This window comes from Jaculus jaculus, chromosome X, assembly GCF_020740685.1.
Source record: "Jaculus jaculus isolate mJacJac1 chromosome X, mJacJac1.mat.Y.cur, whole genome shotgun sequence".
NCBI lineage: Eukaryota > Metazoa > Chordata > Mammalia > Rodentia > Dipodidae > Jaculus > Jaculus jaculus.
This window is the reverse complement of record NC_059125.1, coordinates 100,495,259-100,509,367: the sequence shown is the minus strand read 5'-3', so window position 1 is coordinate 100,509,367 and position 14,109 is coordinate 100,495,259. Positions and strand designations below refer to the sequence as shown.

The 14,109-nt window shown below is 36.4% G+C and overlaps 1 protein-coding gene across 2 annotated transcripts in view; it reads right to left on the bottom strand.

The window, feature by feature from the left end:
- Positions 1-4,692: 4,692 nt before the first annotated feature.
- Tbc1d8b (TBC1 domain family member 8B) overlaps positions 4,693-14,109 on the bottom strand; it is an 84,809-nt gene continuing 75,392 nt past the window's right edge. For both annotated transcript variants that reach the window (XM_004659159.3, XM_045140526.1), the window contains exons 19-21: positions 12,456-12,512; positions 9,980-10,077; positions 4,693-7,114 (exon numbers count right to left, since the gene is read on the bottom strand). In XM_004659159.3, the coding sequence (XP_004659216.2) occupies positions 6,719-7,114; positions 9,980-10,077; positions 12,456-12,512 (551 nt within the window). In that variant the 3' untranslated portion in view covers positions 4,693-6,718. The remainder of the gene's footprint in view (positions 7,115-9,979; positions 10,078-12,455; positions 12,513-14,109) is intronic.

Genomic DNA, 14,109 nt, shown 5'->3' with positions numbered 1-14,109 from the left:
GATATAATAGAGAATGGAATTTCAAAGGGGAAAGTGGGGGAGGGAGGTTATTACCATGGGACATTTTTATAATCATGGAAAATGTTAATAAAAATTGAGAAAAAAAATAAGTGTGGGGGAAGGAAGGAAAATACCATGGTCTGTTGTCTATAAGTATAGGAGTTGTCAATAATATATATGTATAAAAATAAGTATGCAGCATACCAATTCCTACTTGATTTGTAGAACCAAAATATATCTATGTCTGGTGAAAGGACTGAATGTGAATTGCCATGAAAAACAATCATGGCTTTGCACTCACTTTGTGGACAACTAGAGTCAGCTGATGCAGCCCAGAAGCCTCAAAGGGCAAGCTTCATGCCTCTGAGGAATAATACTGCAATGCCCAGAGCACTTGTTGTAAAGCTTTCTACTAGCTTTCCTTCTTTCTAGCCTAGGGACTTATCATATACCAGGGTAACTATGTACTAGGTAAATGGATACTTTTTAGGTTATGGATTAGTTTACACTCTTTGCTGGGATGTGTTGGTGGTGGAGTAAGAACATAGTGGTTGTCTACTGGTCAGTTACGGCTTCTGGAATCAAGAAAGTCAGGTATATCTTGAATTTACCTTAATGGGTCCAACTGATCTGTAAATATACTGTCATTTCTTAGGTCATGAACTTTCACAAACAGTAGTTCAATCTTCGTACATCATTGAAATAGACACCATTAGCATCTGACAGATGTACTACCACTTTGCTCTCTGACCAGCAGAATAAGGGTTTTTAAAAAATATTTTTTTGGGGGCTGGAGAGATAGCTTACTGGTTAAGCATTTGCCTGTGAAGCCGAAGGACCCTGGTTCGAGGCTCGACTCACCAGGACCCACTCTAGCCAGATGCACAAGGGGGTGCACGCGTCTGGAGTTTGCAGTGGCTGGGAGCCCTGGCATGCCCCCTCTCTCTCTGCCTCTTTCTCTCTCTGTTGTTTTCAAATAAATATATAAACAAAAAAATATTAAGAATATACTTTTATTTGGGCTGGAGAGATGACTTAGCACTTAAGGTGCTTGTCTGAAAAATCTAAGGACCCAGGTTCAACTCTCCAGAAGCCACCTGTGCCAGGCACACAAGATCACACATGCACACCAGTTGGCACATGCATCTGGAGTCTAGAGTTTGATTGCAGTGGCTAGTGGACCCAGCACCCCAATTTTCGCTCTCTCTCTCTCTCATAAAAATTTATTTATTTACTTATTTGATAGGAAGAAAGAGGCAGACAGAGAAAGAGTATGGGCATACCAAGGCCTCCTACCAGTGTAAACAAATTTGATGCATGCACTACTTTGTGCATGTGGCTTTACATGGGTATTAGGAATTGAAACCAGGCTTTCAGACTTTGCAAGCAAGTACTTTTAACCACTGAGAAATCTTTCCAGCCCAAAGTAAGTTTTTTTTTTTTTTTTTTTTTTTTTTTTTTGTGTGTGTGTGGTAGGAAGAGCCAAGTAGAACCCACTAGAAATATCAAAGTGGAATGCCACACTGGACTGCACCAGAGCTGAAGATGTGTATGTGAGTGTGTGTGTGTGGGTTGGGGGGGGGTCAGAGGAGAGTATTTCCTGTCATGTACTCATATTTTTTTTGGCTTTTCAGGGTAGGGTCTTACTGTAGTCCAGGCTGACCTGGAATTCACTATGTGGTCTCAGGTTGGCCTCACAGTGATCCTCCTACCTCCACCTCCTAAGTGCTGGGATTAAAGGCATGCGCCACCACACCTGGCTCAAATGCTCCTTTAACTGCTTATTTACTCTAGAAGGTAGACTGGTCTTAGAGAATGCTAATAGACTATCAAAATTTAATCAGTAATCACGAACAAGATTGTTTAATGCTAGGTAAGTCATAGGAAACTGCAGATGAGTAGAAAGATCAAGATCCTAAAAACAGTTATATGAAGACATTACCTGCAGAAGGAGACAAGTGGAATTAGGAGCTAAGAAACCTACTGCTTAATGAGATGGTTGGGAAAAGATGTAGTTCTGGTGACAGAATTAGAAACTGCAGCTTAAGTGACCTGAAGTATATAATATGCTGGTGATTATATGTCTAGGAATGTAGTTACTGGGATAACTTGGTTTGCCTTGAGGTATGTGATGTGACAGAGCCCCCAGCATCACATGTATGTCTACCTCAAGCCAAAGAAATGTATTCCAGCTGATAAAAGTGAAGCAAAGAAGAATAAAGTTTACTGAAATACTACTTCTGGAAAAGTGTGTGAGAATTCAAACTTCTACCCCAAAACTGGAATGCTAGTTGTGCTGGACTCTCTGCTTTCCTCCTTGTTATACATTGAGAAATTCTAGGAAGAAGCATGTGCTTAGCCATTCCTTAGTCACATGGCCAAAGGGGCAGAGATGCCAGGAAAACAAAAGTCGGGTCTTTTATAAAGCACGAACAACTGATTAGTGGTTGTCAGTTAGGGGTGAGGAGACAGTATATAATTGGATGGCATAAGGAAGTTTGTAGGGTGACAGAACTATTATGTATTCTAACTGTGATATTCATAGGTATATGCAAATTAAAATTCACAGAAGTGCAGCTGTGATTCCTTCCCACCTTCCCCCAGCTACAAGTGATCTTGAGAGATTCTAGAATGTATACAGAGTGGAGGGTTAACTGAAGGGTCCTCCATGATACAGCTTCTATTAGAACATCAACCATGATGGGGTAGGACTTTGCACTGATAAAGCTGTTTTGGGTTGACCCACACTACTGTAACACCCCTTATCCTTGCTGTTAGTAAGCCAAATCTATTCATTGGTTCACGAAAAAATTTACAGAAACATACACCACAAAAAGTTAATTTATGGTATGATCATACCCCCACATACATCATAATCTCAAGAAATGAGTTATTTGCTACCTATAGTTTATGTCTCTTTTAGGTCAATATTTATACCTAAATATCAGTTTCTTTATACTGTTTTATATGAGTGGATGTTAATTAATTTCAAAACTTACTCTGTACACTATAAGCTGTCAAGATGGAATGAAGATTGAGTGAAGAAGAGTGGTTACCAGCCTTGGAGGGGTTCAAGTAACTGATAGAAATTTGGATTGTCACTTAGGAAAGTTATACTTCTGTTCATAGGAGGGAAGTTTATGTTATGATAGGCAGGAGCAAGTTGCTACTGCTATTACTTGTTATTTAGAAGTATGAAAAGAGTATGTTTCATAGTAAAAGAAGTGAATAACACAGATAATGCCATAGAATGGCGCTTGTGTTATATAGATTCTAAGACTCTACGGAGCTTCCCTCATTATCCCTGTATGATGATCTTTAGGCTTTTCTATAATCCTCTTCCCTTGAGTGTGGGCAGGACTGGTCAGTTGTTTTTATCCTACAGCACTTGGCAAAAGGAGGGATGCCACTACTGTGATTATGCTCTCTTACGTAAGAATACCTTTGTCCAGCAAAATCATTCTAGAGACTGTCCTTGATGGCTTGATGAAATGGCTAATTTGGAGAAGCCCACATGGCAAAACTTTCACAAGCTGAAATCAGCTCCTAGGAGTTGTGTGAAGCCTTTAGGACCTAAGAGTGATGAGTCAATGACAAACAATGAGCTGTATATGCAGACCTACAATCACCATGAGACAGTGAGATTAGAAGTGGAGTTTTCCTCAGATGAGCCTCTACATGAGAACAAGCCTGGGTGACATGTTGGTTGCAGACTTGTGAAATCCCAGCCAGATGATGCAGTTGAGCACACAGTCACAATCTACTGAAATGGTGAGGTAATAAACATGTGTTAAGCTAATTGTTCCAGCAGCAATCAAAACTCATACAACGCTGAAGGTTCATTTGTTTCTTTTTTTTTTTTTCTTTTGGTTTTTCGAGGTAGGGTCTCACTGTGGTCCAGGCTAACCTGGAATTAACTCTGTCATCTCAGGGTGGCCTTAAACTCATGGCAATCCTCCTCCCTCTGCCTCTCGAGTGCTGGGATTAAAGGTGTGCACCACCACGCCCGGCTCCTTTCAGTTTCGTAATGTACTTCCTGTAGCAGAAGCTAAAAGTGCATTTCCCAGATTCCCTTGCAGTTATGACTCTGAAGTTACTATTGGTCAATCAGATGCATACTCATGGGACCTGACTGGTAGAAGTGAGGTGGAAGCTATGCTTCAGACATCTCTGCTGGTAAGCACAAATGGTAAAGATGTTTGTCTGCCCTATTGAAATTTAGTCATGAACATGATGAGGGTACTGAGGGGTGGGGATCATGACATCCATTTTGCTGGTGTAAATCACAGGAGGTGGAACATGATTCTGGAGGTAGCAGCAGTGTGAAGGATTTTCATTCTGGCAGTAGTGTCCTTATCATAGAAGCTATCAAATTTCCTGGTAATCTGATAAGACTGTGGCTTTGAGACTTGTTCTTGAAAGCTCAATTTAATCAGTCCTTTTCATAATGAACAATAAATAGTTTCTTGCCTAAACTAATTAAGAGAGAATTGTGTTCTTTGTTACTACATTCTAAATTAATATAGAAAAGAAATCCTCAAGTGTTGTTTCAGTTAAGTGCAAATGAAATAAATCAAATAAATAATAATCTATGTAAGTAACCACTCTTGATATATAATATAATAGATTTATAATATTTATTTTTATAAAGACAAGTAACCTTATAACATTTAATGCATAAGGTATAATGCACTGGTTTAGTTTGACACAAGAACATGAGATTTTTAATATAAAGAACAACCTATTTGCTTAACAAGGCAACAGTTATAAAACTAGAATGTTTAGCTCATTTCTCCTGCAGTCTCAGAAAATAAATTTCTGTCTTGTTAACTTCCATTTATAATCTCTTTGCAACTGATAAACTCTGTAAGTATTCAATTTTAATTAATCTAGGCTAAGGTACAATATTCAGTAATCTTCATTTTCAGACATTAAAATAACATGTAATATTAATAGCATAAGCTCTTAAAGTTTTTTTGTAAATATAACAAAATATTCAGTCAAGTGTGTATAATAGTGCTTTTGTATATAAGTATAGACCATATGTCTTTCTAGAGCTATTTAACAAACACTGCATAATAGCAGATGTGTGATAGTCTTCATAAAACTCTTAACTAGGTTTTATAATTTGGAGATATTTCAATGTATTTCTGAGTAAAGGCATAAAGGTTTATTTATCAATAATCTCTTTAAGTGGAAATTTCTTTTAAAAGACAAAGTGACCAAATCATTTTAAAGACACTACTAGTGTTTTTCAGATGGTCAACCTGAATGTTTTTAACTTCCCTGAAAATAACATATTCTATGGTGATGAAGCCTTCCATCTACATCAGGTTTTATTCACAATACCTTCTTGCCAAAGGCTGACCTTACCAATTCCTTCTCACAAAGGAAGATTTCACAGGTTACAAAAGTGAAGGAGGTCTATTATCTTTGTACCGTTTCACGTCTACACAAGTCAAAGGGCTTACAACCAAAGTTTTCTATGAAGAAAGATGCTCCAATGGATAATCCCCTCCCCCTTGTCAATTGCTTAGTAACTTGTTCTTGTCAAAAACAGGGCAGAAGAGTGGACAGGTGTGGTTTGCTTGTTTTTAAAGTGCTAACAAAGCCCATTATATACCTAAATGGACTGTCATGTAATGTCTGGACTATAAGCAGCATACAGTATATAAAAATAACACATCTAAATCAGATAATCAAAACAGTTTTAAGTAGATGCTGGTAACTTTACATTGTACCTTGTCAGACATTACATGTAAGTATACTTTATATGTTTGCCTGACTAATACAATAATTCAGTCTTAACATAGATGTTCTGTACCATCTACAGTAAGTTACAACATGACTGGTAAAGATTCAAAATATACAAGTACAGCTCAAATAATCACAGGCTACTCTGGATAAATGCCTCAAGAAGCAGTATTCTGTAGAAAGTCTAGTAATTTCTCAGTCTAATGAGAGATCTATATAGTTAAGTGAATTGTTTATTAATCCTTTTAAAGATAGGCTTTATCCAGCTTAAGTCTAAACTCGATTTTTTCCTTCATATCAGCCCAGAGTTTAGAGTTCTTGATTTATTTTCATTACTCATGGAGTTAGCAGTATGAACCAACAGATTCTGAATCTCTCAGGTGGAGATAATTCAGAAGTTGCTAAAAATCATATATTAATATATAGAATAAAATTAACATTTAAAAGTTAATAAACTTTCAATTAGATAACTTGAAAATGAGGACCCCAAGTGGTAATCACCTATATAATTAAGGCTATAGCTCTAAGAGCCTAGTGTTCTAGCCCATTTTAATAGGACTAGAAATTTAGAAAACAGGGTTAATGGTATGACATATTAGCACTATTAATAATAATTAATATTAATAAGTATACCACCACCTTTTCAAAATCAGTACTCACAGGTAAATAGCAAGAGCTTGTAATTTCTGTACTAAAAGTGTTATAGCGGTGCCCTCTGGTGGCTGCAATGAGCTCAAACCCCTTAAAATGCATTTATTGTGACACATAAAGTACTTGTGCATGAAAATATCAACATTTGCAATCACCACCAAGAAATGAATAATTGTGCTTCTGAGTATCTTTTTCTTTTTTGCGTTCAAGCACGTTGGTAACAAAATATATCCCTGAGAACTATTCCCAAGGATCACTAATAGGTACAGGAATCTTGGTAACCTGGCAACGACAGGCAATTCTCATAAAAAATTTAAATCTTGGTTCTAGACCTTAACTGAGAGGTTTTTGCATTTTCTAGCTTGACCTTTAAATCTACAGGTTTCTCAAAAAATCTCACCAAGGCTGGTTCATTTAACAAGGATGCAAGAATCTGTTCAAATGAAAAAGACCACTGATGTTCCTCCCGAGGAGAGGAAGGAGTTTTCTCCCCTTGGCTCTCTGTTTTCCCCTCATGGGGTACTTCAGAAATACAGACTGTACCAGGAAATCCTTTGGCTGATGATGTAGGGCTACTGAGTTTCCTTCCAACTTCTTCCATCCTGAGCAAAAGGTTGGTTACAACAGCAATGGCTTGATATAGTGACTCTTCTTCAGGGTCCTCATGAAATAGATTATAGAGGGTCTTTGAAAACTGAATAAATTGTGACTAGAAGACATAAGTTGGAAATATAATATTTTAATATTAGACATAGTAAATACACATAGAACTTAGATGTAGATAGCTTCCTATATAGCACTTATATCATATAACATTCAACCTTGAACTGAAGATTAATCCCAGAGGAAATCTTAGTTCTAGAATAAGGATAAGCCATGGAAGAACATTTCATTTAAGCCCTCTGAGATATTTACTGCTAAATAGCAATACATTATATTCATACTAACTCCTGGATAGTCTGCTTGTCAGTATTATTTCAATGCTGGGTGGCATTTTTGTTTAGGCAAAGTTTTGTATTCCCCTACATGCAAACCATAATTCATTAACCAATCTTAACAAAGAATTAGGAGTTCAGTTGATCTCAAAGAGCTACAGTAGGCACTGACCTAATATGAGTTTAATTCCTTAGAACTCTAAGGAATCTATTTGGGTATACTTTTCTTTAATGGCAGTAATGGGCCTAAGTAAAGAAAATTTAGTTACTTTCCTAATTACCCCTAGACAATCCATAGACATTACTAGAAATAATTTATAAAAAGCTTCTAACTGAAAATTCTATAAGTTAAATAGCCAGAAAAGTTTATTTTTACAGAAAAAGCAACTGAAAATATTTCATAAAATACATTGTAACAGGGCTGGGAAGATGGCATTTGTTGGCAAAGCCAAAGGACCCAGGTTCAATTCCCCAGTACCCATGTAAAACCATATGTACAAGGTGGCGCAAGTGTCTGGAGTTTGATTTCAATGACTAGAGGCCCTGGCATGCCCATTTGCTGTCTCTTTATCTCTCATGCATGCAGGTATAAATAAATAAATATTAAATATATACTAACAAATGCTTATTTTATTCTTCCCTTTCCTATAGTACTAGTTATTTATAATAATTTTATACTATCCCAGGTTGACTCATTCTTGTAAAATAAAGCATACTATTTTGACTGCCTGTCTATATATCTATCTATCTGCCTGCCTGCCTATCTATCTATCTATCTATCTATCTATCTATCTATCTATCTATATATCTATCTATCCATCTATCATGTATCTATGTGTGTATGCACACTTGCACTATGTGACGGTCAGAGGACAACTTTAGGTGTTGGTCCTTGCCTTCCACTGTGTTTAAGGCAATGTTTTTTCTTTATTCATCACTGTTCACCTGGCTAGCTGCCCCATGAGCTTCAAGGGAATTTTCCATCTCCACCTCTCATCCCACCATAGACATACTAGGATTATAGATACCTGCTACATAGCTGTTTTACATGGGTTCTGGGGATCAGAATGCAGGTCACTCATACTTGCACAGCAAGCATTTTATCCACCAAGCAATCCTGCCAGCCCTTGACTCATTTTAAAAAGTATCATTTAACTGTCAAATTATAAAGTGCATTGAGAAATACTAAGCTACTGATAGCTCTTACTTTGGTAAAGTTTTGGGGAACCTCAATATCTCTATTCATTTGTCTCTTTTTTTTTAAAAAAGAACTAGACCATATGTAAGAGACATAAATGTATGCCATGTCTACAGTAGTCATTACTACTGTTTATGTGGGTTCAAACAGAAGATTATTGGGCACCAAGGTGAAATCCATTTTATTAATTTCTGGGTGTTTTAGATTTATTTTTATTAGATATGGACATACTTAGTATGTAAAAAACATATGTTGGTACCATGCTTTCCTTCATTCCTGCCCCTTTTCTAAAGAGGCCATCCTTGTTGGGGATGCAGGTCAATCCTGTGGGGATTGTGGGTCATGCATTGTGGGAGAAGAAGTCAGTTATGGGGGAGAGACAATGTCTCTGTGCAGAATGTCTCAACTTGTGGCTCTAACAATCTTTCCACCCCCTGTTCTATAAAATTCCCTGAGCCATATTGGGTGGCATTCTATTCATTTCTTATTCTTAATAACTAGCAATAGACCTGGCATCTAGTATGCTGGATAAATAGACATTTCTAATGCTAGAAATTTTTCTATAGATATCAGTACAATATTATTTTAAAAATTTGTTGCAAAAAGGCATGAAAGTTTAAAGAGGACTAGTTGGAGAGAAAAAGGGGGTTAGTGGGAGATAGGCAAAGGCAATGGAAATGAATATGATCGAAATACATTACATACATATATGAAATTGTGAAAACATAAAAAATCTGAGCTATGGGCTGGAGAAATGGCTTAGCAGTTAAGGCACTTGCCTGTGAAGCCTAAGGAACCAAGTTTGATTCTCCAGGTCCCATGTAAGCCAAATGTACAAGGTGTCGCATGCATCTGGAGTCCATTTGCAGTGGCTAGAGGCCCTAGCATGCCCATTATCTGTCTTTCTTTCTCCTTCTCTCTCCCTCTCTCTGACTGTAATAAATAAATAAAATCTGGACTGGAGGGATAGCTTAGCAGTTAAGGCGCTTGCCTGAAAAGCCACAGGATACAGGTTTGATTCCCTAGGACCCATATAAGCCAGATGCACAAGGTGGCACATGTGTCTCCATTTCATTTGTAGCAGCTAGAGGCCCTGGCATGTCCATTCTTTGTCTCTCAAATATTATATATATATATTGTGTGCACCATCACACCTAGCTAAAAAATAGTTTTAAAAAATCTGTTCATATCTTCTGTAGCAACCTATAGTTTACAAAGATAAGTATTTCCCTATTTTTGATATAGTATGTTAACTAGTTTATTTTATTAGTTTTTTACTTTTATAGTGTTGGGTATTGAACCATGAGCCTCATGCATACTAGGTAGGCACTCTACCACGGAGCTATATATTCCCAATTCTGTTAGCTATTTTATAGTTGGTTAGATTCATATTAACACAAAAAGTTATTTTATTTTAATTTTCACTTTGAAAATACTATACCTGATTCATTCTTGGTAAATCTTTAATGGTTTCTTGTTTTTTGAGAAGCTCATCTTGCCATTGACTTAAATATGCTTGAATATCAATTTTTCCTTTGCCTGAATAAAAGGAATAAACAATTTCATAATAAATAGACCACAATTTTCCCCAAAGCTTAAAAAGCTCAAGATTGAAAACTATTCCACTGAGATATAATTCCATTTCTTTTAATCCCAGAAGTGATCTGAATTTACTTTTGATCTCACCCATTTGCTTTCAGAATAATTTCTCCATTTCCATTTAGACTAAAACATTAACTTTGGGAAAGTTGGGGAATAGTGCGAACATGGGGAGACAGGGAAGAAGGATGCATTTAGATTTAAACAGTACACCTTGACCTGGCAATGCAAATTTCATGTAGTCACACTCATGCATATTACTAAGTTTAAACCAACTTCTGTGCTATATTTTTTTAAAAAAAATAGTTTTATTTATTTATTTGAGAGAGAAAGGGAAGGAGGAAGGAAGGGAAAGAGAGAGTATATGTGTGAGAGAGCGAGTATGGGTACAACAGTGTCTCTTGTTGCTCCAAACAAACTTCACACACATATGTAGTTTATGTATATGGTTTTATGTGGGTATTGGGCAATCAAACCTTGGTCACTAGGCTTTGCAAGAAAGTGCCTTTGGCCACTGAGCCATCTCCCCAGCCCTATAGTATATTCTTTTTTAAATTAATTAATTATTATTATTTTTTTTTTTTTTCAAGGTAGGGTCTCACTCTGGCTCAGGCTGACCTGAAATTCACTATGTAGTCTCAGGGTGGCCTCGAACTCTTGGCGATCCTCCTACCTCTGCCTCCCGAGTGCTGGGATTAAAGGCGTGCGCCACCACGCCCGGCTCCCTATTTTATATTCTTAATATGCAGATAACAATGCAATTAATGATAGTTCCTTTTTTTGTTTAGGTTTTAGAAGTAGATTCTTGCTCTAGCCTAAGCTGACCTAGAATTCACTATGTAATCTCAAGCTGGCCTGAAACTCACAATGATCCTCCTACCTCAGCCTCCTGAGTGCTGGGATTAAAGGTATGTGGTACCTTGCCCAGCTAATGGTCCTTTTTCAATGATCAATACTATTTACTCCTTCATTTCTTTAAGTTCTCCAGTCAAGATGATATTAATATGACCTTCAAATAATTAAGATTCTTGTAAAAATGGATAAAAATGCTGGAGAAGTTGTAATATAAATAGATCTTCTGCAAGTGACTATGTTTAATTATTTTCATTAACATAAATTGAAGAGCCTTTCATGAATGACTATGAGCCTTTATTACAACATTAAAAGTGGGCTGGAAACATGGCTTAGTGGTTAAGGTGCTTGTCTGTGAGGACTAAGGAACCAGGTTCAATTCCTCAGAACACACATAAGCCAGATGCACATGGTGGCATATGTGTCTAGAAATCACTATAGGCCCTGGTGTGCTAGTTCTTTCTCTCAAATAAATAAATAAATTAAATGAAATATTTAAAAATTAAATGTACATATTATTTAATCAATCATTCCTAAATCTCTTGGAAATTATCCTATTCTTAAGAAATATCTGTAAAATTATCCTAAAATTTAAGTATTGAAATTTTTGTTGTAACATATCATGCAATAAAAATAATTGGAAACAATATAAATTGCATTCATTATTGGGCTAGTTATTAAAATAAATTCAGTTAAAATCAAATCATGGGGCTAGAAAGATGGATTATCAGTTAAGGCACTTGACTGAAAAGGGTAAGGATCCAGGTTTGATTCCTCAGTACCCGTGTAAGCCAGATACACAAGGTAGCACATGTGTCTGAAGATTGTTTGCAGTGGTTAGAGTCCCTGGCATGAACATTATATCTTTCTCTGCCTTTCTTTCTCTCTATCTAAAATATATAATATTAAAAAATCAAATAATGGACTATTCTGCAATTATTATAATGTATAGAGTACCTTAAAATGAGCTGACTTGAAATTTGTCCATATATGGCACAAAATCAAAACCAATAAACTGTAGAAGAGTATTTATGGATTTTTTTTTCACAAGAGAGAAGTTTACATATATATATATATATATATATATATATATATATATATATATATATGCAGATCTAAAATAATAACCAAACATATTTTCAGCTTTTACCTCTGTGTGGGATACAAGGAGTAAGTACTGTGTGAATTTCTGTTATAAGGGCTGTTCCTTATTTATATTTAAAATTATCTCTAAAATAACAAAACTAAATGAATACGGGTCATGTAATAGTATATTTGTATAACCTCTGACATTTAAGTATCATGGGAAGAATAAATTATTAAACTAACACAAAGGAACTAAGAAGGTTCTCAGGATAAATCTGTATCCTTTAAAGGAAGTCTGCTCCCCTTTTACAGCTCTTCCTATTTACCAAAGCAATGATTTAAAAAAATTAAATGAAGTTCCTAGCTCATGGTCAAGGTACCTTTTTCAGGGCTGTTTTTTCCTGATTCTGCTTCCTTCTCATTTGCAGGCTCGGAAACTAAAGGGAAAGAAGACAATTGTATGTTGTAAAATATTTAACAAATAGCTCTTCAAATTAAAATAATAACTCCTTATAAGAACTTATAAGCACATACTGTTTTCTTTGACTACCTAAGACAATTTTAGCTGACATAATCTGTCACTACAAGGCAAAGAAATAGCTTTAAAAAAAAAGAATACTTACAAAATATGTTAAAAACTTCTAAAGGCAGCATATCAAATTTAAGTATTTATTTCTGGGTGATAGTTTCTCCTTTATGGCTCTCTCATATCAAATTGTATTTCTTTTGCAGCAGGAAGAAAATCACACATGTACTGGAAGTAAGAATAGTAAGCTATCTCTTTTTCAGATAGATGCAGATCCTAAGGAGAGAGCCACCCCATCATATCTCAAAAGGGCCCTGGCTGAAACTAAGGAAAATTGGCGAAACAAGCAAGGGTGCTGATTTCCTGATGAATCAGATACCAGCACAAGGGGGAAGTAGACCAACACAGAGAAAAATCAATGCCTATCAAATCAGAGAGCCAGAGAGTCAGAGGCCCCCAACAACTTATCACTGAAGCAGACCAAAAATGAATCCAACATGGCTCAGGGAAATTTTGTGGAAAAGGGGGCAGAAAGAATGTCAGAGGCACATGTTGGGTCAAGATATGCAGAGACATTTATCATACCAATAACTGTGGGCTAACTCCACAATGCACGACCCATATAACTCAACAAGGAGGGGCCAATGGGGAGGGGGTAGGTCATGGATGAGCCGAATAATGGTACCAAACTGCCTGTATTTGCTGAATAGAAAACTAATAAAAAACTAATTAATAAAAAAATATTAAAACAAAACAAAACAAAAAAAGAACAGTAAGCTACAAGTCCCCACTGTGGCAATAATACACTTTGCAACCTTGTGTGTCACTTCTTCCTGGGCCTCAGTGCCTTTAGGAAGAAAATGGACAAGTTAAATTAGATGACTTTTTGTGATTTTTAAAAGTATTGATTTATTTATTTATGAGAGAGAAAGAGACAGAAAGAGAGAGGGCGAGAGAGAGTAAGAGAGAATAAACATGTCAGGGCCCTCAGTTGCTGCAAATGAAATCCAAACATATATGCCACCTTGTGCATCTGGTTTATGTGGCTCCTGGAGAATTGAAACTGGGACCTTTGGCTTTGCAGGCAAATGTCTTAACTGCTAAGTCATCCCTCCAATCCAGATTTTTTTTTTTTTGTTTATTTGAGGTAGGGTCTCACTCAGGTCCAGGCTAACCAGTAATTCACTCTGTAGTCTCAGGGTGGCCTTGCACTCATAGTGATCCTCCTACCTCTGCCTCCTGAGTGCTGGGATTAAAGGTATGTGCCACCACGCCAAACTCACATTTTTTTTTAAATTTTTATTTTTATTAACATTTTCCATGATTATAAAATATATCCCATGGTAATTCCCTCCCTCCCCACCCCCACACTTTCCCATTTGAAATTCCATTCTCCATCATATTACCTCCCCATTACATTCATTGTAATTACATATGTACAATATCAACCTATTAAGTATCCTCCTCTCTTCCTATCTCTACCCTTTATGTCTCCTTTTTAACTTACT